The sequence below is a fragment of the Epinephelus moara genome, chromosome 6, assembly GCF_006386435.1.
Source record: "Epinephelus moara isolate mb chromosome 6, YSFRI_EMoa_1.0, whole genome shotgun sequence".
Classification (NCBI taxonomy): Eukaryota; Metazoa; Chordata; class Actinopteri; order Perciformes; family Serranidae; genus Epinephelus; species Epinephelus moara.
This window is the reverse complement of record NC_065511.1, coordinates 16,713,546-16,740,008: the sequence shown is the minus strand read 5'-3', so window position 1 is coordinate 16,740,008 and position 26,463 is coordinate 16,713,546. Positions and strand designations below refer to the sequence as shown.

Below are 26,463 nucleotides of genomic sequence, written 5' to 3'. Positions count from 1 at the left end.
CGCTGGCTGCAGCTTGCTCAAAAAACTTCCCACAGTTTGGGAGACGATTGTAAATGTGTACTTAATATTGTGGTCCAGTTTTCAGCTCCATTATGCATATAGTTACCATTTTTATAACACAAAATATCGATCCACGAAACACAGCTACACCCCAACTGCAGGAAGCACTCAGGATGGATTGCTGGATCAACAAGCGGACACCATATTGCAATTTTCCTGAAGCAATCTCCATCAGTTACAAGGATCACTTCTTACTACACTACCCAGTATAAATGAGTAGGATGATGTTGTGCATTCCAGCTGCGTTCTATCAGTTTCACAAGAAACTCAAAGCTACAAGAGTGCATTAAAGTTGCTAAGTACTCTTTGTCCCTCCTCCTCTCCATTAAAAGTTGTCCCCGTTAAGTCAAGTGTTTATCATTAAGTGACACTTCTGCAAGTCTCGGAATGTTTTCTGTCTGTGTCTCACTTCCACTATAGTGCAAATGAATTAGACTGTACTTTTTGCTGCTAAGCTTTGAAAAAGATCTTCACCCACTTGACTGCCTCTTGGCAATGTTGGAACAAACATCAAGCAACAATAGTGTTTTTAGTCCTCTAATCTTTCGCTCTATCGCTGTCCCGAACCCCTCCTTCGTCCTCTTCTATCTGCAGCCCTACACAAGTCATTTGGACTTGTTCTATATTCCACACAACTCTCTTCTCTCCAAATTGGCACACGAGTTGAAAGTGTGCCCTGATGCTGAACTCTGCTGCGATGTTTGTTTTTTTCCCCAAACACTGTTTCTAGCCAGGACTGGGGGAATATAGACTGCACAAGCAATAAAAAATGAGCGCCAGACATTGATGACACCAAATAGCAAAAATTAATCATTCCAAAGCCCAGGATTCATTTTGATACCAGCTCTTTGACAAGCATCTGATTTAAAGCAGGTAAAAACTACATTACGCATACACAAGAATCCTAGTCTTCACCTTGCGCTGCATTTGTATTTACTGCAGGTTCCCTTGAACTGTCTTTTTGAACAGAAGATTTCAGAGCCAGAGTTAGAGGGGATCAGCTCTGTGAAGCATCTTGATGTTCGCATCATGTCCTCTAAGTTTCCTTCATCTAACAGAAAAGACTTGACAAGATTCCTCACTGCTGCATAATGCCAGCATTAGTGCACAAATGTGTATGTTTAGAGATTTACCAACCATCCATCTCTTTGTGTGTGCATTTACAATGTATCCTTATGAATGGATTACTGAATGGACCTACCTGTAACTGGCCCAGGGGCCCAAAGGATCAAGGGGCCCCTAGATACAGATCATCTGTTTGAAGTTACTGTTAACATCTCGTGTTGGAAAGTCAAATGAATACAAAGAGATTTAAAACAACTACAAAGAGACACAACATGACTACAGAAAGACACAAAACAACTAGAAAGAGACATAAAACGTTTACAAAGAGACACAAAACAACTACAAAGAGGAGTACAACAACTATAAAGAGACACAAAATTACTACAGTGAGACATAAAACAACTACAAAGAGACATAAAATGACTACAAGGAAACAAAACCAACACAAAGACGACTACAGAGTGGCACAAAACAAGTAGAAAGAGACATAAAACGACAAAGAGACACAAAACAACTACAAANAGGTTTCTACCGTTTTTTTTCCCCGTTAAAGGGTTTTTTTTTTGGGGAGTTTTTCCTTATCCGCTGCGAGGGTCATAAGGACAGAGGGATGTCGTATGCTGTAAAGCCCTGTGAGGCAAATTGTGATTTGTGATATTGGGCTTTATAAATAAAATTGATTGATTGAAAAAAATTGAAAACCAACACAAAGACAACAAGGAGACATAAATTGACTACAGAGAGACATAAAACAACTAGAAAGAGACATTACACAACTAGAAAGAGACATTAAACAACTAGAAAGAGACACACAATGACTACAGAGAGACACAAAACAACTACAAGGCGACACAAAACCATCACAAAGACAATTAAAGATAAACAAACAACTAGAAAGAGACTTAATACATCTACATGGAGCCATAAAACAACTACGAAGAGACACAAAATTACCAGAAGGAGACGAAACCAACACGAAGACAACTACAAAGAAACACAAAATGACTACAGAGTGACACAAATCAAGTAGAAAGAGACATAAAACAACCACAAAGAGACACAAAATGACAGAGTGACACCAAAACAACTAGAAAGAGACATAAAACATCTACAGGAAGACACAAAACAACTACAAAAAGACACAAAATTACCACAAGGAAACAAAACCAACACAAAGACAATTACAAGGAAACATAGAACTACAAAGACACATAACATGGCTACAGAGAGAAACAGAACATCTACAAAGAGACATCAAATGACCAAAAATGAGATTAAAGAGGGACTCAAAATGGCCATAAGGAGACAAAATATGTGTAGTTGAAAAGACAAAAACAACCACACACAGCAGGATGCATCACTTGTAGTCGTATTGTATCTCTTTCAGTCCGTGTGCTCCTGTGCAGAAGGGGTGGAGGGGCTTTTACATGTCTGTGCCCAGAGGCCTGCTGCCGCACTGTCCGCTCATGTGTATCCGATGTGTGTTTCTCTGCACAAACGTTGTATGTGTGAGTGATTGTGTGTGTAATATGTGCTCATGTCACAGTCCCAAGGCCAGACTCATTTAGGAGTGAGAGGTTCTGGGAGATTAGGGTCGGCTGACTGAGTGTGAGGACGCAGTGAGGCCCATCAAAGCACCTCCACGGCCAGATGCCTCTATTAGTCTGCCTGGACTCAGAGACCTGGCTCAGACAAATGCATAAACCTCTGAAGAGATGCTTTTCCTCAGCAAGGCTGAGTGGGGCTTGTCAGGACTTGGGTCGCTGACAAATGTGTGAGGAATCCCTCGGAAACCACTGATCATTTATTTTAAGTCCGGCTAACAACTTACAAATGTTGACAAGTGGATAGAAATAAAGAATCACTTACACCGGACCCTCTAATGTTAACTAAGCGTGGAAGTGATTTGTCACTCTTTGTGACAAAACAAAGACTGCAATCTGTGTCTGCAACACATATGAAGGTCATGCACAGACTGTTTTTGTTGTGGCGCCTCTTCTCTTTCAGCGCAGAGTTGTTTCAGCCTGGTTCCATTTCATTTCACTTCACCACCCTGCTCTTTCCCAACCTCCATGTAATGTTGGGAAACTGTTAAAAACTGCACTCCGTGTGTGGGTGGCGACATTATTATTCACTTTCCCTTGTTCTGTAAATTAAAGCTTTGGTATCGACACTAACAACTTCTGAACTCCCTACATTGTGTAACAGTCAATCTGCTTTCAATCCGCTGCACAAGGTTTCATTTCCTCTGAAGATGACAGACTGGAGGTGGGAGTTTTAACAAAAGGAAAAACAACTTGGCATTGGGGTCTTGCAGAAACCTTGGGTTTTAAATTTAACAACCTTTGTACATGCAAGCTTTCATACTGACAGCAGCATCTCTAATTCAGCCTACAGTATGTTATTGGAAATGAAAGCTGATAATGACCCCGTAGGGGGGCCTGTCAAGTTATTGAAACTTGGTTAGAAGATGTGAAAAAGAAACTGATGTGAAAGGGAACATCAGCTAGCATGTTCAAAGTTTATGAAAATGATGTCCTTTCAGACCTACGGTAATGTTTTCTGTGAAGCAGCTGTCGACACTGAGCTGTGAAATCCTACAGTACAATCTGTTGTACCGCAGTATTTCACCCTCACCTCTCTGACTATTATGATAAGATTACTGTTGTGCTTTTGCTCGATAGCTGAGTAGGAAGAGGTTTAAAAGATGTTTGTGGATATACTGTACTGATACTTGTGATTAAGCTAGAATAACACCTCTTTTGGTTTGTTAACTTAACTATTTCCTTTTAAAAACTCTCTCAGTAGACTCATTTTGACTGTGAGAAGTGAGAGGCTATTGTAGATTTAGAAAATGTCTACTGCTGCATAATTCTGCCTGAGGAAAAGTCTGTGTTGCTTTCTTTTACAGTGGCAGAGAGTAAAAAGGATTATGTTTTAACAAACTGATTGGAGGACATGATTCTTGTGTTACAATTTGCCTTTTCCACTTGTGTTTTTAAGAAAAAGCTGCTGTGGCTGCTGAGGAGGATATTCATAAGGGTACTGCTGAGCTTTTTTTGATGATTGAATACACTTTCAAGCCTAACCTCTCCTTCCCGTGTCCACGGTCGGCCATTCTGGGGATACTTGACTTGGGTCTGCCTCTTCTTCTGGCCTCCGTCAGCAAACTTGCACAGCAATGGCTCTGCAGGGGCTGCAGAGTGAGTCAGACAGAGAGGGAGACAAGGACAAACACAGAGATGGATTAATCATCTTAATAGCAGGAAAAAGAGAAATTTTATGCATTAGGTTAAGAATTACATTTCAAAGATAAGATTTAAATACAGGGTGTTATGCTGTGTCTTAAACAAAAACATAACATAAATCAATTGGACCTGAAAAACAGCACTTCAGCTCTTACATTTATCTCTCCCACCCCTAATCTAAACATCCAAACAACAGCAGTTATCGCGCCATCTCTACAACCCCTACAACCACACTTCGACAAAAGCAGCCTTGACGTGGAAACAAAGCCACGGGCTAATCATCAAAGCGTGGTGAGCGTGGTTCAAACGACAAACCAAACAGGCATACTTAATACGCTAAATAACTCAACACAGCTTGACCCCGGGCGATAGACCGCGATTGTGATTGCTCCAAAGACAACATGGTCCTTTTCTAGACCAGAGAAAGAAGAAAGCCTTGATTACAAATTGGATTAGCTGAGTGTGACCTCCCATACAAAAGTTCACCAAACTCCAACTACAACCTGATAGGCTGCAGCCTTTGAATACCCTACAGGCTTCTGGAATCGCAGGAAGTGGCTGGATGGGGCAGGATTATACAAATGAAGAAAAAAAAAGGCTTTGTTCTGTATCGATTTATTTTATTTTAAAAGCATATCTTTAAAATTTGTTAGAAAGTAAAAAGAGCGTGAATAATGGCTTCTATTTCTGGGAAATGCTTCAGCAACAGTATGACTCAACAAACACAATAAAAAGTATTATCCTAACATGAACCAGGACACTGAGAGAGGACATTTAATGGCTTATGTAGTCAGATAGTCCCATATATATTGAATCATGGATCAAAGTAAATGCTGCCCTTGTGGATATACAGCTACTAAAGCACTTCCAGAGATGTGCACAGGACATTAAACACATAAATGTAATGTTTATGTTATGTTATACAGTTAGAAACGGGACACAACTATGTATGAGTGTAGTTCATGTATATAATTAGAAAGTGAAATGAAGACTTCCTTTAAATGTACGTGGGATATATATACATAGGTAATATACAGTATATACATACACATGCACACTCATGAGTTCAGTTTCCCTCCTAACTCATTAAGATAATACTCATTAGACAAAGATTTCTAAATGCCAACTTAAAGGAGCAATAAGCAAAATTCATCAATTCTAGATTGAAGGAATTAAAAAAATATGTGAAGAACTAGAGGTGTAATTTCATCTGAAGTATAGCATGACCTCACACACCCTCTCTCTGTGTTTATCTCCAGCCCCTTGTTTACAAGCCGGTCCAGCTGTGCGTTCATGTACGTCCATGTGAATGTCTAACCACACCAGAGACTGAGAGTGAGTGAAAGACATCGCTAACTGCTAAACTAAGCCAAACTAAGTTGGCTGTTTAGGTTTTATTTCCTCGCCCCTGTGGCGAGTGAATCTGCCTGTAGTGAAACCGGGGCTAACCGGTGCTTCCTCCTCAGGCTCCACTTCACTCAGCTGCCAGCACAGCCAGTTAGCCTCCACTAGCTTCCCAGCTAAAGTTAGCCCGGCTCCGTTTGGATCCAACCGGAGCACCAAGCCCTGGTTTGTTATTCAGGTTAATGTGGGAAGAAGCAGCGGGTTTGTCGGGCAGCTGAGTGAAGTGGAGCCTGCAGAAGAAACACCGGGACCGTCTGGATGTAATAGTCTGTGGAGATGCTGCAGTGCTCGGTTGAACAGACGAGGCGAGTGGGGTGGGGGGTGGAGAGCAGAGGTAGAGGGAGGAGTGGCTCATGACACACTTTGTTTTGGTCTACAGGCAGTGCACAACAGCAAACCTAGCGGTGAAATGATTTCGCTTTTTGCCCCTTTAAGAATTCTTATGAAGCACTTCATGACAGTATGCCGAAATAGAAAGGCATTTAAATGCAGTTAAACACTGAAGTTATAAAGCCCTGAAGTTTAATTACATCAGTGCAACGCTGTCACACCAGCAAGTGCTCTGTTCATGTCCTGATTCAGTTTTATGAAGACAGCCTCTGACCCTGAAATTGAATAAGCCACCTACTTTTATGCATTGCCTCTCACTTGTTACTTTAATACGTCCACCAAGGCATGTTTGAGTCATTGACTGCATCTTAAAAGAGGCTATTAGCTGGCACTTGTGTCTTATTTAACTGGCAATGATTTCAAACTGCGGAGAAAAGTCTAATCCTCATTACTGTGTGTAGATTAGAAATAAAGAAAAAGAATTCTATGAACTAGCAGAGGCGATATCATCATGCCGGTGCTGATTCGCACATCATGAATGCCAAAATAAACTACGCAATTACCTCGCCTACTTCAAGAAAAATGTTTCTTCTTCTCAGTAAACTGAAAAATGAGAAGAGGTGTTCTCGGTGGAGAGAAGCATTCGGAGCTCAAGGTTGAGACGAGAGTTATTTGGAATGCCTGGGGCCTGGATGGGTACTCCAAAGGTAAGTAGACGGAGGAACACAGAGCCGTGTGATTATGCTGCATTTACCGTAGGATGACTTTGTCATTATACTGTTTTAACTTGATTTCTATGTGAATAACAGGCCACGCAGCCGGGCCTCTGTTATCATTCCTCGCCTCTGCTATTCATCTTTTTCAATCACTCCCCATCTTTTCCTCTCTTTTACCCACTCTGCTCTATGCATTCATATACATCAGGCAAACAGTCCTGTGTGTAGGTGTATGTGTGATGTGTGTTTGTGTGTGTGTATCACTATGTCTCACCACAAAACTCCGCTTACTCATGAAAAAAAGAGCTTGGCCCAGAAAGAAACACAAAAGAACAGCCAAGATTTACATCATAAGATAGACAACAAAATCAGAGAAGATACAGGGTGGTGAAAGAAACATCAGTCTCTTTAGCTGATAATAAAGTGGAAAGCACTAAGCGTTACTAACTCATGTGCTGTGGGCCTTCACTCTTTAGCAGCATGTTTGAGGCTTAGATGTACTTTACAGCAGTGGTTCCCAACTAGTGGGTCGTGGTCCAAAAGTGGGTCGTGGGTCAATTCTGAATGGACCGCAAGTGACTTGTGAAAGTGTCAACTTTGTAAAAAACACACTTTATTTTGAAGTACAGTGAATTTCTGGTGCAAAGCTTTCATTTTGAGCCTTTTCCTGCTGAAGGGTGAATGACTAATGGACAGCCACCTGACAGACCCCAAACCAGCTCTAAGACATGGCCAAATGCAAGTATGACACTGAAAATATTAAACTGTATGGACCTTGAACTAATGACAAAGGAGAAATCTGGACCCTGTGGCTGGATCAGTTGGAAACCACTGCTTTAAAGGTCCACCTACTGGCAGAAAAGGTATATAATATATATTTTTTTTCATTAGTTTAAAATTACCTGAAAATAAGAATTGTTGTGTTTTCATTACGTTATAATGAACCTTTAATATTTTCTACAGTAGCCCAAAATGGACAAACCAAACACTGGCTCTAGATGGGGCTATTTGTGTTCAATTTTAGCATTTTCTCACATGCATGGCACACGAGAGAAGTTTCAGATCTGCAACCTTACTAAATTCTACACACTAGATCCTTAAAATTAAAACAGCTCCAGGAACTGTGAAGCCCCAGGAACCCAATTCACTTAGTAAAATTCCCTTCTACACATCCCTGCTTGTGTTTCTCCTGCATCAGTGGAACCTTTTGATAAGAAAAGTTAGTCCAATAATACACAATTTTTCACACAGAAAGTAATTTTGTTGGTCTTTGTTGCTGATATTTGCATAGATCCAATGAAAGGATGCAAAAGAGAAACGCAGATGTGGAAAAGGAGGCTGAAAACTCCAGAACACCTGTTTCCAAAGTAGCAACAATCTAAGTCCACATACTCGTGCTGAAATTGTTGTATTCGTTCATTGTGTTCTCTCCACCCCAGTACTTCCTCGGACACCTGAAAGTATTATCCCTAGAGCTTAGACTTTTGAGCTCCAGGAGCTCAAGCTCTAAGGTCAGAAGAATGACATTCAGACCCTTGTTTGGTAAGGTTTCTGAGTTTCTGCAATGGTTCCTGAGAGTTCCTGTGGTGGCTGTTTGTGTTAATTTGAGACTTTGGCAAAACCTTTAGTGACACATAGTCTGTGTGATGCAAATGTAAAAGCTTTTATGAGTTGGGCCTCAGGTGGAATCAATATATGGTAATAATGGCTGACAGAGAGATGAAAAGGGTACTATTATTCATATAAAATAGTTGTGAATTCTAGTTTTCAATTTAAAATGGGATTAGGTCCAGAATATGTTAAAATGCCTTTGAGAATGACGCAGGCAGAACTTAACTGTCAGCTCTATAGGGAGAGGAGAGAATGTATTTATGCCCTCACAAGTTAAAGGAACACACTGATGTGTTTGTGTGATGAATGATTGCTGCTTCATAAGTGTGAGAAAATATGACATGAAGACACACACACACACACACACACACACACACACACACACACACACACACACACACACACACACACACACACAGACTTGATACAGACAGCATCTGCATTCTGTTTGGTTTTACTGGTGTGACAGACAGAGAAAGCCACATTGTCGACGGCTGACAACTTGTCAAGTTTATAGTCAGGACACTTTCTTCTCTGCATCTTCTCTAAAGTGCCACACAAAGACAGAAGAAACTCCTGCTGATCTAAAACAAGTGTTCATCCTCTGTATTTTCATGAAAAGGATACCTCTGTGTTTTGAGTTGAATCTGTTATTTTTATGCATCAGGCTCATCACACAGACAGCAAAAGGTTTGTGTTTTTGGACTAAATGAAAAATTGGGGCTATTTATTGTTAGAATTAGTGATGCAAAAACGCTAAGAGGCCGATCCCAAGAGAGCACAATAAAATTAACCAAACATGTCTGCTCTCCTGCTAAAGAACGAATCTAAACGTGTACTTTTCCCGCCATTCACTTACTTGGTGCCCCACATGTTAACACTCAGTCAGTAAAGCACGCAACGTGACAACAGAGGGAAATTTCGGTGGAGAAACTGTGCTTATTAAAAGTGACATACAACAACAGTAATTGGAATAAGGCCAGTGTCTAGCCTGCTATCCCCTATAGTAGCATACAGCCACATGCACAGACATAAAAAAAAAATCACATACACAACAATGTGGCTGCTTTCTGTATTAGAGCTGGTGAAATGGCTCCAGACATTAAACACTGGCCCAGTGCTATGGGCCAGTGTTTACATGCACAAACACACCCACGCACACACATACATCAATATTGTTATAATATTTTGGTTGCCGCAGTGCATCCGGAGCTTGAATTCAGTATTTTTTTTGGAGACATCTGCAGGAGGACAATATTTAGCTGGGCAGGACATGTGGACAGACCCACAGATGGAGAAAGTTGTCTTTTTTTTCTCCTCTACAGATTATTTAAATTTTTGTGCGCTGCTGCCACATTCTTGGATACCTGGAGTTTATTCCTATTATTACCTAAATCTGGCATGTCAGATTATACTGTCAAGGCATCTCACAATACCGCCGAAATAACACATAAAACACAGAGAAGATTAAGTGTGTGAGCTGTAGCTTAAGACAGCAAACTAATTGAAATAAAAGAATAACGTGAAATATAGGATTAAGACAAAATAATGTTTGATCCTGCACATGCAGTATGTATATCTGTGTATGTGTCAGTTTATGACTGTGTGTGCATGTGTTCCTGTTTGAGGAAGGTACAAAAAAGTCAATACAACTAAATGTGTTTTTGGAAAAGTTCTTTTTAGTTGTTGCTATTGTTGATTATCACCTTCAGAGGAGGACAATAATTGTCATTCCTGCCATAGTCTCCACACTTTGTTTAGCACATTGTCAGCACTGGAAAAAAGTCCAGCTGGATTGTTTGGGGTTGTGTGTTGTTTGTATTTCTTTAAACCAATCACAATCATCTTGGGTGGTGTTAAGTCCAGAATGCAACAGCCAATGACAGACTTAAAAGCACAGTCTACATCCTGTAAGCCAGACTTTTCCTGCCCTAATTTGTCATTGATGCAAAATTACTCATAGGCCTGAATTTTAATGGGGCACCAACGGTGAAAGGATTTCCACTGGCTATTAATTAATCACTATTGGCTAATGTGCAAAAAGTTAAAAGGATACACTGCAAAAATCAGCCAACCTATGAAGGCATTTTGTCTATTGAGCCATTTCATTAAGACAATTAATCTGTGCAACAGAGCCAGTATTTATCTGTATTTTACCTCTACAGAGCAAATGTAGGGTGAAGCACTTGCAATGACTTTTATTTACAGACTCGACCAGTATGTGTAAAACAGACAAATCTAAAATGTTATTGAAATCATGTTCCAGCTATAATGTAAAAACAGATGTTCAATATCACTGCTGTGGTAGCTTTAGGTAATGCCTGCGGTGGCAGAATTGTGATATCATGCATTTCTCTGAGGGAGAAAACTTCTCACTTTATATTCATTCACAGGCACAGTGACAAGCCATAAATACTGATGATGATAATGACAACAACAAATGTTATTTATTCCTCAGAGGGAAACTTAGTCACCAAACAATCAGGAGGCAACAACAACCACAAAGCATCCAGAGACAAGATTACCTGTCTGCTCAAACTGGTGCATCAAATTAATTATTCAGCTTGCTTTCACTGTTACATTACTACAATCTGTTGCATTTCACAAGAGAGCTTTAAAAGGAAGAAGGACATTTTTAATTGTCAGTTTAACCCCTGCTGCTCTCACTCTTGCGGCTCTGTAACACAAAGTGATGAATTTATGATGAATTCGGGTACAGCTGTGTCTGCCCCCTAAAATAGGTCACTTTTGGGCATGTCAAGTTAATTAACATTGTCTGAATCAAATATTTGGATATCTAAAGAGTTCAGATATGTTATTTCTTAGTAAACAGGACATGGCATCGAAGAAATGGAATTCAATCCAAATCGAATGAGCAAAAATGATTGCCACAGTCACACATAAATCGATCTTTGTAGCCCCGAGCGCAACAATATTCCCCCTCTCACTCAAGGCTGTGTTTTTCTTGTCAGTGTCCCGACAGGTGAGGAGTTTGGGTGGGAATCCATCCCAACATCATTGCGTAGTTTACAGAGCAAAACACTGCACTGTGCAGACAACTGCTCAGCTCTCATAGAAAATTAATCGAGGCAGAATTGGCTGCTCAGTGGATCTTCAGCGTAACAGAAAGAGTCAGAGTGGATACACACAGAGAGCAGGGAAAAACTGTCTTTATTTTATTCTATTAAGTTTATACTATGGTCACATTTGATCACAAATGTGGTTTATTATTCATAAAGGTTATATTGGACGTGCATTTGTATAGCACCTTTCTATTCATCCAACCACTCAAAGTGCTTTTTACACTACGAATCACATTCACCCATTCACACACACATTCATACACTGGTGGCCGAGGCTGCCATACAAGGTGCCACCTGCTACTCAGTTGTAACACACTCACACACCGATGGAACAGCCATCGGGAGCAATTTGGGGTTCAGTAACTTGCTCAAGGATAGTTCGACATGCAGACTGGAGGAGCCCGAACCGCTGATCTTTGGATTGGTGGACGACCCGCTCTACCTCTGAGCCACAGCCGCCCCAATCTAATCTTTAGGTTAACAGAAATAAAGACATCTTTATTGACTCTGTGAATAACAGGAGTTTTTGTAGTATACAGAACAAGTTATTACCCAACGTACTTCTTGTACACCATATTTTCTTGTTTCTCATATTCAGGACTGAAATGATGAAAGACATTAAGTTTTTCTATGATGACTAAATCCATAGATGATCTATTCATCATCTATGGATGTATGAAGTTAAAATGGAAATAAACAGGAGGCAGATTTTGTAGTTAACACAGCCTTAGCTTGTTCTCCAATGTTTGTCATTTGCTTCTATGAATTGGGGGGAGGTTTAAAAAAGATCTGCGATGACAAGACGGCTACCAAAAAGTGAAGCCAGAACATCTTGATCGCCTCCTGGTGGCTGGCTGCAGTGCAGGATATAAACCCCACGCCCTCCATGTTAGCGAATGGGATAGTATTTGATAGTAATTATGACACTGACACATGTTCAAGTGTTCATTTTTCTCATTTTTCCAATAAGTTTGGTTCTAATTAGCTATTAGATGCTACATATAAGGCTAATTTTTTCAGCATCCTCTTAGTCTGGATTTATACTTCTGTGTCAAATCGACGCCGTACACTATGCCATAACCTGACGTGCACCTCCCCAGTAACTACACATAGCGGCGATGCAGACCTCCTGGCTATTTTTGTAAGCTGAAACCATTTCCCTCAGTGGAAACAAAGCTTTTATTGACTTTAATTTCACAGATGAGAAACAATAAATTGTGTAGATAATAAAGCCTCCACAATAACAGCATTTTCAGTCTAGTGTGTGATTTATCTTGGATTCGTATGTGTCGAGGAAATCTCCGCCATTTGCTAGGCTAATTTTTATACAGTGTAAAAGGCTATAGGCTCATGCTAATAACATTAGCATGTTGTATTCGTGGGAAAAATGTGTCCAGCAAAATACAAGTGCTTTGTCTGTGAATACTGTGAGTTATAGTGAAGCCGATTTGTGTACTTGTGTTTGAAATTGTCTCTATCAAGCCATGTTTAATGTGTGTTTTGGATGCATTTTTAATCGACTAAACTTTACAGCACCCCAACCCCACTGCCAACTAGTGGTTATTAGGTGTAATTGCAGAGTGACACAGACACACCACCTCACAAGTATAAATGCTCACAAGGGCGTAGGCCATGTGCGTAGGCTACAGTGGAGGCTCTGCATTGAGCTGACACACAAGTATAAATCTGCCTTTATTTCTTAGTTTGCTTTGCTTTGTTTTGGCTTCTTCTTTTTCATCTAAACTTCTCTCTATCATTATTTTATTGTAATACATGTTGTATTATTTCCTTTTATGCACCTTCTACATTTTAATAATGTAAATGTGTTTAGACAGATCATAACCCATCTGCCGTAACTGGAAAAAAAAGTTGGCTCAACTCCTGTTGTTTTTAAATATGCAATATAAAAAAAATGACTTGGCTGTTAAAATGTGATTTGACGTCAAGTTTGACAGCTGTGTGTACCAATCTTTTTGTTTGCGATCAATGGCGCCACTTGCGAATGGTGGGACGGGTGAATGGGTGGGACTCCAAGACTGTGGAGATTGCAACTGCATGACTGACTTCACATGCAAAAGATGGTAGTAACCTTATACAGGATATTTTGGTTCATTTTGTACAGTGGGAGTGAGAGGTCCATGTCTTTATAGAGTTTATAGGTTACACATTCATTAATCTGCATATATTAAGATTAAAGGAGTCTTATTATAATTGTAAATTTGTGACTCTTGAATCATCTTTCATGCCAATTTGAAAAGTTGCAAACTAGATCTGAATATCTTGTTTCTGCCATAAAATGTGCCTCTGAGTTTCATCCCTATGAAGAATGTGTGAACTAAAATACTGGAAGATCAAAAACAAACAAACAAACAAAAAAAAAAACACCCACACACAGAGCTACTATGTGGTGTGTGTACTGTAGTTGTGCGTCACTGTACATGTGTTTCCTTGTAGTCAGTGCAATCGAAGAAAATAAGTTGTTGCCAAGAGCTGCAAACTTGACAAGAGCAAGTAATTGAAGTGAACAGAAAAAAATACTACATGGGGTTTGTTCGCTCAAATTGGGAACTGTTTACAAGATTTATTTGTACTAATTAACCACGGCTTGCAGTGGCTGATTTACCAGTTTCATTTATCTATCAAAGTGTTACAGCTCTGTGGATCAGATGGTGAATAGTTTCACTCCAGATTTTGTTTTGTTTTTTTTTGCTTCATTTGGGAACAAACTGTGACATCCTGTCGCTGCAGAGACAGGCGATGCAAATAGGAAATAAAAGGCTTGAAGACTGCAAGAGGTGTCAATAAAAGAGGTTTGTTGTGTGCCTGTCTGAATGTGTGTGTGCACAGGTGAATGCTACGGGGGGGAAAAAAAGGAACGAGTTTTCGATCTGTGGCGTTTTGTGTTTAACTGACAGGATGTGTACATAGGTAGCAGGGTGGGTGGATTGCACTGCGAAGAGTGGATCACACACTGTTACCACTCATTGGAGCTGTGGGATATTGCAAACCACAGTAGGGCAACACAGAAACTGTTAAAACTCCAGCAGAGCAAACAAACATATCCATCTACGTTCTGGTGAGAGGGACACAGGAATAGAAATAGGAGGTAAAGGAAAATATGGGGAAGGATGAAAAACACAGGCTACTCTAGTAGTCTGGCTGAGTGAATGGAGATACACACTATAGATCTTTGGTGCTTCTAAGCAAGGCACCAATCTGTAGGTAAGTGAAAACCCTCAGCTGCTGACGCCATGATGGTTTCACTTTTCATTGTTGGAAGAGCGGGTATACCACATAAGTGAGGCCCAATCCCTCAAATGGGAAAATTCTCATTTAAAATCCAATCCAATCCATTAGCAGGCAACATGGGAAATCATTCAGTTGGAAAATGGGATCCAATCCCCAAATGTGACAAAATGAGGAATCCTTTAGCTGGGCTGAATGGGATGTCCTCCTTCTTCTTTTCCTCTTTAAGACACCCAGCATCAAAGAGCTCAAAGCCCCGGGACAGAACAATAAGCACTTTAGAGGGTTACTTGTTCAAGCATCACACATGAGAGGGTGCTGACTATTTGCCACCAAAATAAAAAAATATATATATTTGAGAGAAAATGTTTATTCATATTGCTATTAGCACTTTGATAGCATTAAAAATTTAATAGATATGTCTACTGCGATAAACAAAAAAGTAAGGACTGTGAGACGAGACAGTGAGCTGAGATTTAGAAGATATTTACACTTATTACATTTAAAAGAAAACTAAGATGATCTCCGCCCTGTGTGGCTGCCCTGTAAAGTGCAAGCTGACACTGACAACCACTCACCAAACCTTTCCCTGACAGCATCACCAAGGGAGAGGACGTTTACTACATTTCCTTGTCATAAACATAAAGCAACCCAAAAAGCACTGGCTGTGAGACAAGTAGGAATAAAATGTATTTATGCACTGGCATATTTATAGAAGAATCGAATTCCCAAAATGATGTTAAGATAGCACCAAATGTCTTTGTAACTTTCAGAACTTGACAGCATTGATGCGATTTGGTCAGAGCTTCAAAAGGAACAGATTTTAACCCCATAGACACGTTTGAGTATAAAAAACTCCAAATAACACATGTAAGCTGACTGTCTGACAGTGCAATACTGCCACATAATTACACCATCTCTCTCTTAGAACAGCCTTGTTCAATTCTTTTTCTCCATTATCAGGAACATCAAATAAAATTTATTTCCCATTTATTAAAGTATTGAACCACTTCTGCAATGAATGGGGGCTTAATGCCTCGTGATCATACCACACACATTTAAGGCTGAACGCATTTTTAAAAGCCTCCTGATGATTATTGAAACTACTGAATGATAATGGGTCTTCTCAGAGATCAGGACTCTTTTTGTCCTCCGTTTGTCTTACCATTAGGGGAGGGCAGGACAAAGAGAACTATTAGAACTACAACACTATATCAGATAGGGGCAGAGAAAGAGACAGAATGATTAGAAACAAGTAAAAGAAGTACAGAGATTAGATGTGGGGCAGAGGTGATAGTGGGTGAGAGGATAACTGGGAGGAGAGGAGGAGACAAAAAGAAATAACATAAACAGAGATGCAGCGCTGAGTGACTAGAGGCCAGGCCCGCCTGGGGTAGATGGCCAATCACAGGACATAAAGGCAGGACATGACAAAAAGCAAGGGTGGGTAAAAAATGACACCTGAGTGATGGAAACTTTTTTAACAGACTACAGTGTGCAGAGATGAGCTGGTATATTTTGACTTGGTGTATGAAACTTTTGCCAAATCCATCTTTCTTCTCAAAAAAAATTTTAAACAGTATTTTACTGCTGGAAAGATGTTTCACAAAACTACTGTCAAACACAAATAGTTTTGACATTTGTGTCTATGACAAGAAAAAACAGAGAGAAGAGCTGTGGCACTCGCTTTTGCTCAAGAGGCAAAAAATCTACAACTATAAGAGTGCGCTGCACCACACCAGACCAATAAACGCTCCCGCTGGTGGTTGATTTGATTCAGGCTTGTCCATTTTGACACTGGAAACAATGGGGTGGCCAGCTGGTAACAGAAAATCTTGAATTACAGTTAAACGGTAGGTTAAAACAGTGTTAATTTGGTTGACGAAAACGATGACGAAAAAACTGCCTATTTTTCATGACAAAAATGAGACGATGATGAGCGAAAATAGATCTTGATACTGAAAACTAAAACGAAATCTATGTTTCGTTTTCATTGATGAGACGAGACATGACGAAAATGTCAACGGTGGACTATCGGACATTGAAAGCCAAGAATGGCAGTGCTTGTAATTATCTTCAAATGATGCATGAGCGACGGGCTGGTAAACTCCGGTAAATAGTATGCGCCATGTGATGATCAGTAAGTGTGTGCTCGTAAATCACCCCTTAAACCTGTCAAAAACTGCTAAAGAAATGACAGTTTGTAAGTGTGCGGAAATTATTTGTGGTTGTAGAAAAAAAAATTATTATTATTATATTTCTGCAACCTGTCACTTGATTCTAATTTCTGATACATGAATAAGCATAACTGGATTAGTTTAAAGATAATAAAAAAACATATGGAAGACACAATGATTAAAAGTTGACTAAAATGTCAGGAATTTTGTCGACTAAATCTGAAATAGCTGTCAAAATTAACACTGGGCTAAAACATATTTCTGAAAATATTTCAGGTGAGAAATAGGCAATGCAGTAAGAAATATTTATCTAAATTTCATCAGCACTGTCTAGTTTTACCATTTGATCTCTTTTTTTCTTTCAGCCTTTCTTTTTATAATACAGGAAACAACATGTTGCCCAGTTTGTGTTCACAAATTCTCATATTACAGCCAAACAGTGCACTAAAACATGTTTCTGAAGACATTTTAGGTGGAAAATAGGCAGTAACAGCATATTGGTTTATATTTTATCAGCACTGCCTAGTTTCACAGTTTGATTGGAGTTTGGTCTGAGTTTGAGAGAGAACGGGAGAGGGGGCATCTCTCTGTCTCGATCCGATTCTATACTGTGTGTATATTATGTGTCCATGGTGGCAGGAATGTAAAAATGCGGAAGAAAAATGTGCAATTTGAGCCCTAGTGCCAGCAAAATCCACCGGATGATGCATTTGAGCTGGGAGATGAGTAGGGAGATCTGGCCACTGGTATGCAGTTCATTTATACAACTCTTTCATTGCAATTCATTGTTCTTCTTTTAGAAAAAATATACTGTCCAGTTCCTTCATAACTGATGCAATAGCAGCTTCGACAGAAAGCTCCACATTAGCTGCAGCCATCTTGGTTGTTTTAGAAAACACCTTAACTGTGCTCCTCTTTAGGTCTCCGTCTCACACACGTCCCATATCAGATAAACGGTTGTGACTGGCCTGGCACGTCTTAGGCTGCTGGAAATCTGGCCAAAGTAGGGGGAGAGCAGACGCGTCTGCAAGAGCAAATGAAACATGAGCTCACAGACTAGTCTGGTTCAAAGCCAAGGAAAGACAACGAGGGGAGATGCAAACAGATAGAAGTAATATGGAGAGGCAAATATCCCCCCTTATTTCCTGAACCCTGCCTTTAATTACTTATTATTTACTAATTTATATACTTTTGTTAAACGGTACCTGACCAGGTCATATGTAGTTGTTTTCTTTGAGACACAAAAAGTAACCACAGGGCCTGATTCAATCATTCAAGAATTTAAAGGTCAGACTGCAATTTATTTGTATTATTGGGCTGCACGGGTATCAAATCAGGACTCATTATTACAAAATCTCAAACAGTAATGAGACAACAAGATTTCTTTACTCTCAACCTTTAGAGAGGAGTTTAGTATGTGTGTGTGCATGTGTGCTGGCAGTCTGGGGAGTAGACTGTAAAACTGGATTTAAATAGAAACATTTTTATTATTGTATTGAGAGTTTATTCTAATATGGAAAAAAGAAAAGAAGAAAAGATTCATTCCTTAAAATGGCATTTGCATGTATTATTCTAGTAATCTCACCCAAATTTGACTCTCAGATCTGCTTTTGAGAAAGATTTGCTAATGTGAATTATAATAAGAATGAAAACTTAATCATTCTTGACCAGAGATGTGAGATAATAATCCTCTTTAAAGCAGATTTTCACTCACTAAGTGGAGAGAAATGGAGGAGAAGCCCGGTGACATTTTCCTCCCACCCTGGTCCATGATATCAAAAGAAATGCAGAATCATCACTTTGTGTTTTTATTTTTGGGCACACCTTTGAAGTCAACATGCACTTATTTTCAGTCTGTTTTCCGTATTAAGTGCTGACTGTCTGAATCTGTCATCAAGAACAAGAAAGATTTATTATATAAAGCTTTGACAGGAAGTGTCGTGGTTATGATGAAGCTGTGGAAGACGTGTGCTCTTTATGGCTGGATAGGGAGGGTGCTCACTCTCGCCCTCACAGTATGGGGGCAGAACATTATTGAATGACGAGCACAGAGAAGACAGAATTACAACGTATAGTAAATACACAGACTGACTACTCGATTCAAACATCAGATTGAAATGTCGAATTTGCAGGACGGCTCTGCTCATTTCATGTCATGAGACATTAGGAGCAGTAAAAATGTTTCCAACACATTTTATTCATGGGGAAGAACAAAAGCTGCAGTACCAACCTATTTTTTACGTCCTGTATTCATAAGTAACCTAATAATGAAGGCGATATACATTTGTCTGACTAAAATCCAGCACATTCTGTATCATATAAAAGGTACAGAGCAGAGATATTCAAGTCTGCGCCCAATCAAGACACTCTATCTCTATGATGGGAACCACCCGTAGAAGTCAGACAGCTGAGGATCAATGGACTTCCTGTTAATGAGGGCTGATGGAAGCTCTGGTCATGTGATCAATGTTGGCATTAATCTTGCGGCTAGAGAGTAAAATATTACTGTTGCCTGTCAATACATCAGCCTGGATGGACAGACTGTGGCATTAATCAGACGGACATACAGGAACACTTCACTCAATAATATGCACACATACAGTAACACGTAACACTGTATCAGAATAACAGCTTTAACCTTTGATAACAGTGATTTTATGGTGTTTTTTTAAAGTCAAGTGTAGGTAATAAGTACACTTCCAACAAAATAAAGCACAAAGGTCCGTCATACTGTCACAGCAACAGCCTTGGAAATGCCACAGACTGTCAGTGACACAGAAAATCAGTGACATAAATCAACAGAACCTGGCTTTAGAGACACACAGTCTCTCTCTGTATTAGATAGGTAAAAACAATGTGTATTTGTGTGTATGTGTTTTGTGGATCAGGACACTATGGATCTGGTTGGTCAATTTCTCCCAATTTCACTGGTTTGTGAGCTCGGAGCAATTTAACTGGACCATGTGCATTAATACACTCACTTACACACACACACACACACACACACACACACACACACACACACACACACACACACACACAAAGCATAAAATGGACACCTCTGGCAAAGACAAGCAGTGCGTCTCTTTTAATATAGAGGTCAGCGACTTCGTGGGTATAGACAGAGGGAGTGTTCTGAGTATATCTGTACAATCTCTGTTTCAGAACTGAGGATATTACAATAAATAAAGCTCGTCTGGGTATTTAAAAAAGTTAACAAACATTTTGTGGGTCCACAAAATAAGCCTCCCATTAATTGCTCATGTAGCAGCTTCGGACTTTACACTTGGTGACATCACAAGTTTGAGACTTCTCTGGTTTCTGGCTTTAAAAGACAGTAGCTGATGTTCACAAATATTGATTGAACTTTCCTGGGTCATGAAAAATCATATTGGAATTCTTAGTTTAGCTGGTGTTCCCCTTAAAACTTAAACTTGTTTTTTTTTGTGTTTTTTTAAAATCTTTTTGGCCACTTGGGGGCAGCACAACAAGATGGGAATACAACAATGGCATACTGTCGCCTTCTAAAAGTTGTTATGATGAACATGTTTGCTCACTTATACATCTAGCAGAAACTGTACACTGGCTTTCATTTGAAGTCCTGCCTCTGTCCACCTAGACTCACAAGTCAGTCTTTAGACGCTTTGCTTAACTAAAGACTGATGACTTTCTCCCTGATTTTGTGTTTAGATGGGCGGATACAATTTCAGAGTTTAAAAAAACTCCCTACGTTGCAGAACCAATAGTAAATCTGCAGGGCGGTCCTTCGGTGGCTCGCTGAACTCTTGTGCTCGTAAACATAGTCCCACTAGAAACACGTGTAGCGGTACAAAATGGGTCAGCTGCGCTCGCAGAAAACGCCGTCAAAGTTAGTGGATGTTTGTCGCGTTTGCGGCGACACATTCTCACCAACTAAAAGAAACAAACATAATCTTTTACAAGGCCATGACTCATCCGTCCGGCCGGACTATAGAGGGAATCGCCTTGTTGTTTACGGATGAGAACACGTTTGATAAAACGGAGTTAAATCTCTCGGCATCCATTTTCAAGCTCTGTGTTTGTTTCCTTGCAGACGAGAAAAGGGGGAGCGCACGTTTCCGAGAAGGCGTGTCCTTTTCAAAAATGCAAGAGGCGTTGCTTTGTTGCCGGCCGTTTTCGCCAGTGTGTTAAACACACTTTAGAAAGAAGTGTCCCCAGACTATCAGAAGCCGGAGATCTCTGATTGTCTGGTGGTGAGACTACTGTCCACCTGATTAATGTTAGTCCAATAGTCAGTTTTCTTTTAGATCCCTTTTGATCTCCAACAGCTGCTGAGGAAAATATCTGACTTTTTAGTTAGGTAGACACTTACTTTCTCTGTCTGCTGTTTGGTGCTGGGATGATAGCATGCAGGGGCTTTTTAGAGCTTTTTCACTGAAAACAGCTGCCCTCTACAGGCACCAAACCAAAACCTTGAGCTGAATGGTACTGTAAGGTCCTTAGAGCTGGGGTTATCTGCAGAGTTGGGTGATCATTTTCTGTGGGTTCATCACCATGAGTGACCTCTATAACATCACACAAAGTCACTTGATTCCCTGTTAATATGAAAACTATTTTAAGATTAGCTAGGCCGAGTAAACGTGAACATGAAGCCACAGCTGTAAGTCCTTGGCTCCAGTTAGCAGAAGGCTAAGGCTAGCAGCCATCCCTAAAACACTTGGCTGTGTCTACATTTGTAGAACAACCAATAGGAACGCCGTCTCTCAAAAATGACCTGTGATTGGCCAAAGTCTCCCGTCACAGCCTAGATTTTCTTAAACCTGAAAACAGAGCAGTAAAACCAACATTAAAGTGCCTAACCAAGCTTTAAGAAATTTTGATCAAATCAGCTGAGACAATAACCTGAGTTCATTGACAATATGTAACAATCTGCACCACAAAATTTCCTTTTCAGATATGTCATGGAATCAAACTTGTCAACCTGAGCACTACCATGAAACTCATGACTGTTTCCTGTCCTGATAGTTGTGGTTTTTGCTTGCAGGAGTTGTTAAGATTCTGTTCTCACACACACTGACACCCACACAGGCTGAAGAAAGCAGCAGCTACGAATGGAAAGATACATCATTCACTTGCTAGAAAATTACACAGCCATACCTCACAGTATATAGAAGTACAGCAGTGTGTGTGTGCGTGTGTGTCCGGGTGAGAAACTGAGCCGCCCACCATGCTGTACCTCACAAATCATACTGCCAGGGCATGGGGCACAGCTCTCTGTGTCTGTCCTTGATTTCCATTTTCTTCAGTGTGGCGCAGCTCCCATCTCTCTATCTATATTTGATCGTACTGTATCTCCATCTCTTCTCTCTCATTCTGTGTCACTTTCAGTTTGTTTCTCCCCACCTCAGCTTTCTCTTTTCTACCACCTTGTCCCCGCTCTGTTATCTCACTCATGTTTAGTCACCCCACTTGGCTCTCTATATGTCATTCTCTCTCACACCCACACAACCCCCATTGTCTTTTTTTTCTAATCCCAATGACATCCTTAATCTCATCCTCATTGCATCTCCTCCTCCTCTTCTCCCATCCTTTCTTCCTCCCTTTGTCTCTCTCTCCCTACAACCCCTCCTTCCCCCTCGTCTCTTCCCCTCATGCATGTGTGTGTGTCTCAATCTGTGTCCTGCACAGTCAATAGTCAATTAATCACTCAGATCTTCCTACTGAATCAACTCAAGGTGGTCTGGGGAGCAGAGGACAGAGAGGGAGAGAGAGCAGCAGAGATGATGCTGATATATTATCAGTCGCACTGACAGTGCTTCTACACAGACAGATGTTGTAACACCAAAAGGCGGAGATGTCCCTTGCGTGACTGTAACTGATAAAACATGTGATTCATTCATGAAAACAAAGGGATAGTTGCGACAGTTACAGGAGTATTCAAATGAATTCCTTTAGATTCATCAAACAAAGGTGCTGGAGGTGTGTATAATTTTGGTAGCAATACCAGGTAATGTTTGCACTGGCGTTAAAGATTTTCACACAATACCCAGCCTCGTTCCTGCAGACTGTCCACCTTATCATGATGTGCACATAGCAACATCACTGTGTGCACAGGTGAAACATGACAAGATTGCTGTGTTCTTAAAATAAGACGCAGAAGATGACTTCCATTACATTTTTATCAACACATACAAAGGTCTGGACTTATTGGAGGTGATTTTAAAGGCTGGCGGCAACTGAGTTAAAATAATCCGACCTTTGAGTGCAGCAACCTTGGTGTGTGTAGGAAGATTGAGTGGATGATGCCACATGGTGCTGCATCTATATGAGGACCCTGACCTATAGAGAAACACCTCACTCTCGCTAAAGAAAAAACCCAAGCTTTGCCAGGTGCAACACAATTGTCTGGGTGATCGACACCTACCTGTCATGCCTGGAGGGGTTTTCAAGAATTTCCCGTTGAAATTTTGAATCACCACGTCGCACTTCTCTGTCGACTCCATCCTGACAGAGGGGAGAGAAAGACAGAGGTGCTACTTGAGGACAATCAGCTCCTTATGTGACTGTTCAATATTCAAGAAATGTACTGTGGTTCTTAAAGAAGTGTGAATGTACTTTATATGGATGAATGTGTGTGCGTGTAAATGTGTCCCGCGATACAGTAAGTACATAATTGCCTGCCTATTTTGCTTGCTTGTCTACGTGTGCTTGAGTAAAACGCCTGAGGTAGGCCTGTGCATGTGTGTGCGCTTGTGTGTTTGCGTGTTTTCTATGGGGTTTCCTCTCCTTTGTCCGGGTTTAAAAGCTCCATTCAGTCTGATCTGTTGTGTGTCATGTCCTCTTTGTCTGCCCCCATTCAGCTCCGCTCACCCAATCACAGCTCAATGACTAATTGCCTGCTTGGCAAGCAAAAGCCAGTGTGTGAATGTGTGTGTGTGTGGGAGAGAAAAATGGTGACAGGAGAGAGGGAGAGAGAGACTGTGTGCGTGTGGTATGTGAGCATGCATGTCTCTGTGTGTGTGTCTTAGGGTTACTACACATAGCCAGTGACCCTGAATGAAGCCCCAACTGCATTCTAATCACTGGCACACTTCACGGTGTAACTGAGAAGACCACACACACACACACACAGACACAGACACAGACACAGACACACACACACACACACACACACACACACACGCACGCACACACAGCAGGGTGAAGGGGCCAAGGGTACAGGAATGTGCAGTTGTATCATTAGAGCTAGAAGTCCTTTGGTTGTAAATGGCAGGGAGTCAACTCGGGGTAATGTTGCCTCTTGTGATAGTGTGGTAAGTATGAATTATGTTGTGCCTGATAAGTAATTATAGTTTGTCCAGCAAAAGCCTGCATTTTAATAGATTTGGATGTGATTGACAATTGGCATGGTACAATTAGTTTTTTCAGCAGCAACTGAAAATCATAACTGACAGGGGAAAATTTAACAACACTTTCACACACACTGAACTAATAACTGTTTTGCACACTGAGGACACATTTTTGGAGAGCCACAAGCAGGGCTGAATGATATGGGAAAATAATATATTTTTTAGACCAATATTGTGATTACAAATTAGTATGCAATTGTTTTTAAGATTGTTATTTTCTTCCTTATTTTTATCATTATTGTTGTTGGCAACTGTATTGTAACAAATCTCACACAATAAAGTGCACACAGAGTATAGCTCTATCACTCTGAAATAGTAAAATAACTCCAAGCCTTGTTGCAAACAAGTTGTTAAGCATTACTGCTTTAGCTTCCAGGCCATGGTTGGGGCGTCAATGTTCATTTTGGTGCTAACCAGTGGTGGCAGTAATGCGTTACTAGTAGCTAATAAGCAGTTATTAAACATATTACAATAATAATAATACCTATGGCCAATTACCCAGTAATGACTAGTGTAACAAGTTACTAATAAAATTTCAGTAATGATATTGTGACTATCCCCAAAACGAGAGTTACAGATGTAACTAAGGTTCTATGAATTCTGGATGACCGCCAGAGACGGCATGAAATACCTGGATAAGCATCACGCGCATGCGCAGATCGAGACATAATACCAACAAAGTCATGTGACCTGGGTGACGCAAGTAACCTGATAAAGGGGGCAGGCACCCAGCAATCAGCTCCTACAGAATCTTCTCGTCAAGATTCCGAGTGACAATGAACTCTGGCGGTCATCCAGAATTCATAGAACCTTAGTTACATCTGTAACTCTCATTCTATTTCATTCTTCCTGACCGCCAGAGATAGTATGAAATACCTGGATGACCTATACTAACAAAGTCATGAGGAATCCGCACTCACCGAGATTCAGTTGCAGACCGAAGGAACAGACAAGACAGCTGTTGCCACAGGATGGGGAACGGCCACATTAACTCTGTAGAAGCGGGCAAAGGTACAGGAGGAAGCCCACGCAGCTGCAGCACAGATGTCATTCAGCAGAACGCCCTTCAAAGCAGCCCACGACGTGGAGACGCTCCTGGTCGAATGACATTTCACTGGGGGGATCTGAAAGCCCCTGAGCCTGTATGCATGAGATATGGTATCAACAACCCAATGCTAGATCCTCTGTTTAGACAAGGCACAGCCCTTCCTATGCCCTCCATGACAGACAAACAGAGCATCAGACTTAGGAAAACCAGCAGAAACCTCTATGTACTGTTTCAGAGCACGAACAGGACAAAGAAAGGTGGCATTAGGAGGTAGCTCCTCCACCCCCGACTCTGGGGCAAAAGCCGCCAAACTGATAGGCTGGTTAACATGAAAAGCAGATAGCCTCTTAGGGAGGAAAGAGGGGTTGGGCCACATAGTGACCCCCAATCCATCAGAATTCCACCGCAAACAGTCACTGGCGACGGACAGGGCATGAAGCTCACCAACCCGCTTTGCAGATGTAACAGCAAGAAGAAAGGCAGTCTTGCAAGACAGCCACCTGAGGTCAGCGTGTTCCAGGGGCTCAAATGGAGGAGAACACAAGGCTTCCAGGACGACAGGCAAATCCCATGAAGGTACCCGAACAGCATGTGGAGGCCGCAATCAGAGAGCACCTTTAAGAAACCTGCCCACCAGAGCATGTGACCCCACAGATCGACCATCCACAAAGGCATGTCGAGCAGAGATAGCAGCAACATACACCTTTATAGTAGAGGCAGAGAGCCCTTTATCCAGCAATGTCTGCAGGTATTTGAGGAGTACAGGTACAGAGCAATGCTCTGGGTCCACATTCTGACTGCCACACCAATTATGGTCTGGACAACAGCCTGATCACAAAAATTCAGTAACGAGTCCGGCCCTTCAGGGGCCAGACATGCAGCTGGAGGCGCTCCGGGTGAGGATGCCAAATGCTCCCCCCCAACTGTGACAGGAGATCCTGCCTCAGTGGGAGAGGCCAAGGCACTCCGTTGAGAAGCCAACGGATAAGAGGAAACCATATCCTCCCGGGCCAGTAGGGAGCCACCAGCAGCACTGTGTGATTGCACCTGTCTATGCTGTGAAGTGTCAACATGAGTAGTGGGATTG

General features: G+C 41.0%; 1 protein-coding gene across 3 annotated transcripts in view; it reads right to left on the bottom strand.

Annotated features, from left to right (window-relative positions):
* Window positions 1-26,463, bottom strand: part of LOC126392524 (RNA-binding motif, single-stranded-interacting protein 3-like) — a 152,803-nt gene that overhangs the window by 22,076 nt on the left and 104,264 nt on the right. For all 3 annotated transcript variants that reach the window (XM_050047955.1, XM_050047957.1, XM_050047956.1), the window contains exons 6-7: window positions 23,344-23,423; window positions 4,215-4,321 (exon numbers count right to left, since the gene is read on the bottom strand). In XM_050047955.1, coding sequence (XP_049903912.1) covers window positions 4,215-4,321; window positions 23,344-23,423 — 187 coding nt within the window. The remainder of the gene's footprint in view (window positions 1-4,214; window positions 4,322-23,343; window positions 23,424-26,463) is intronic.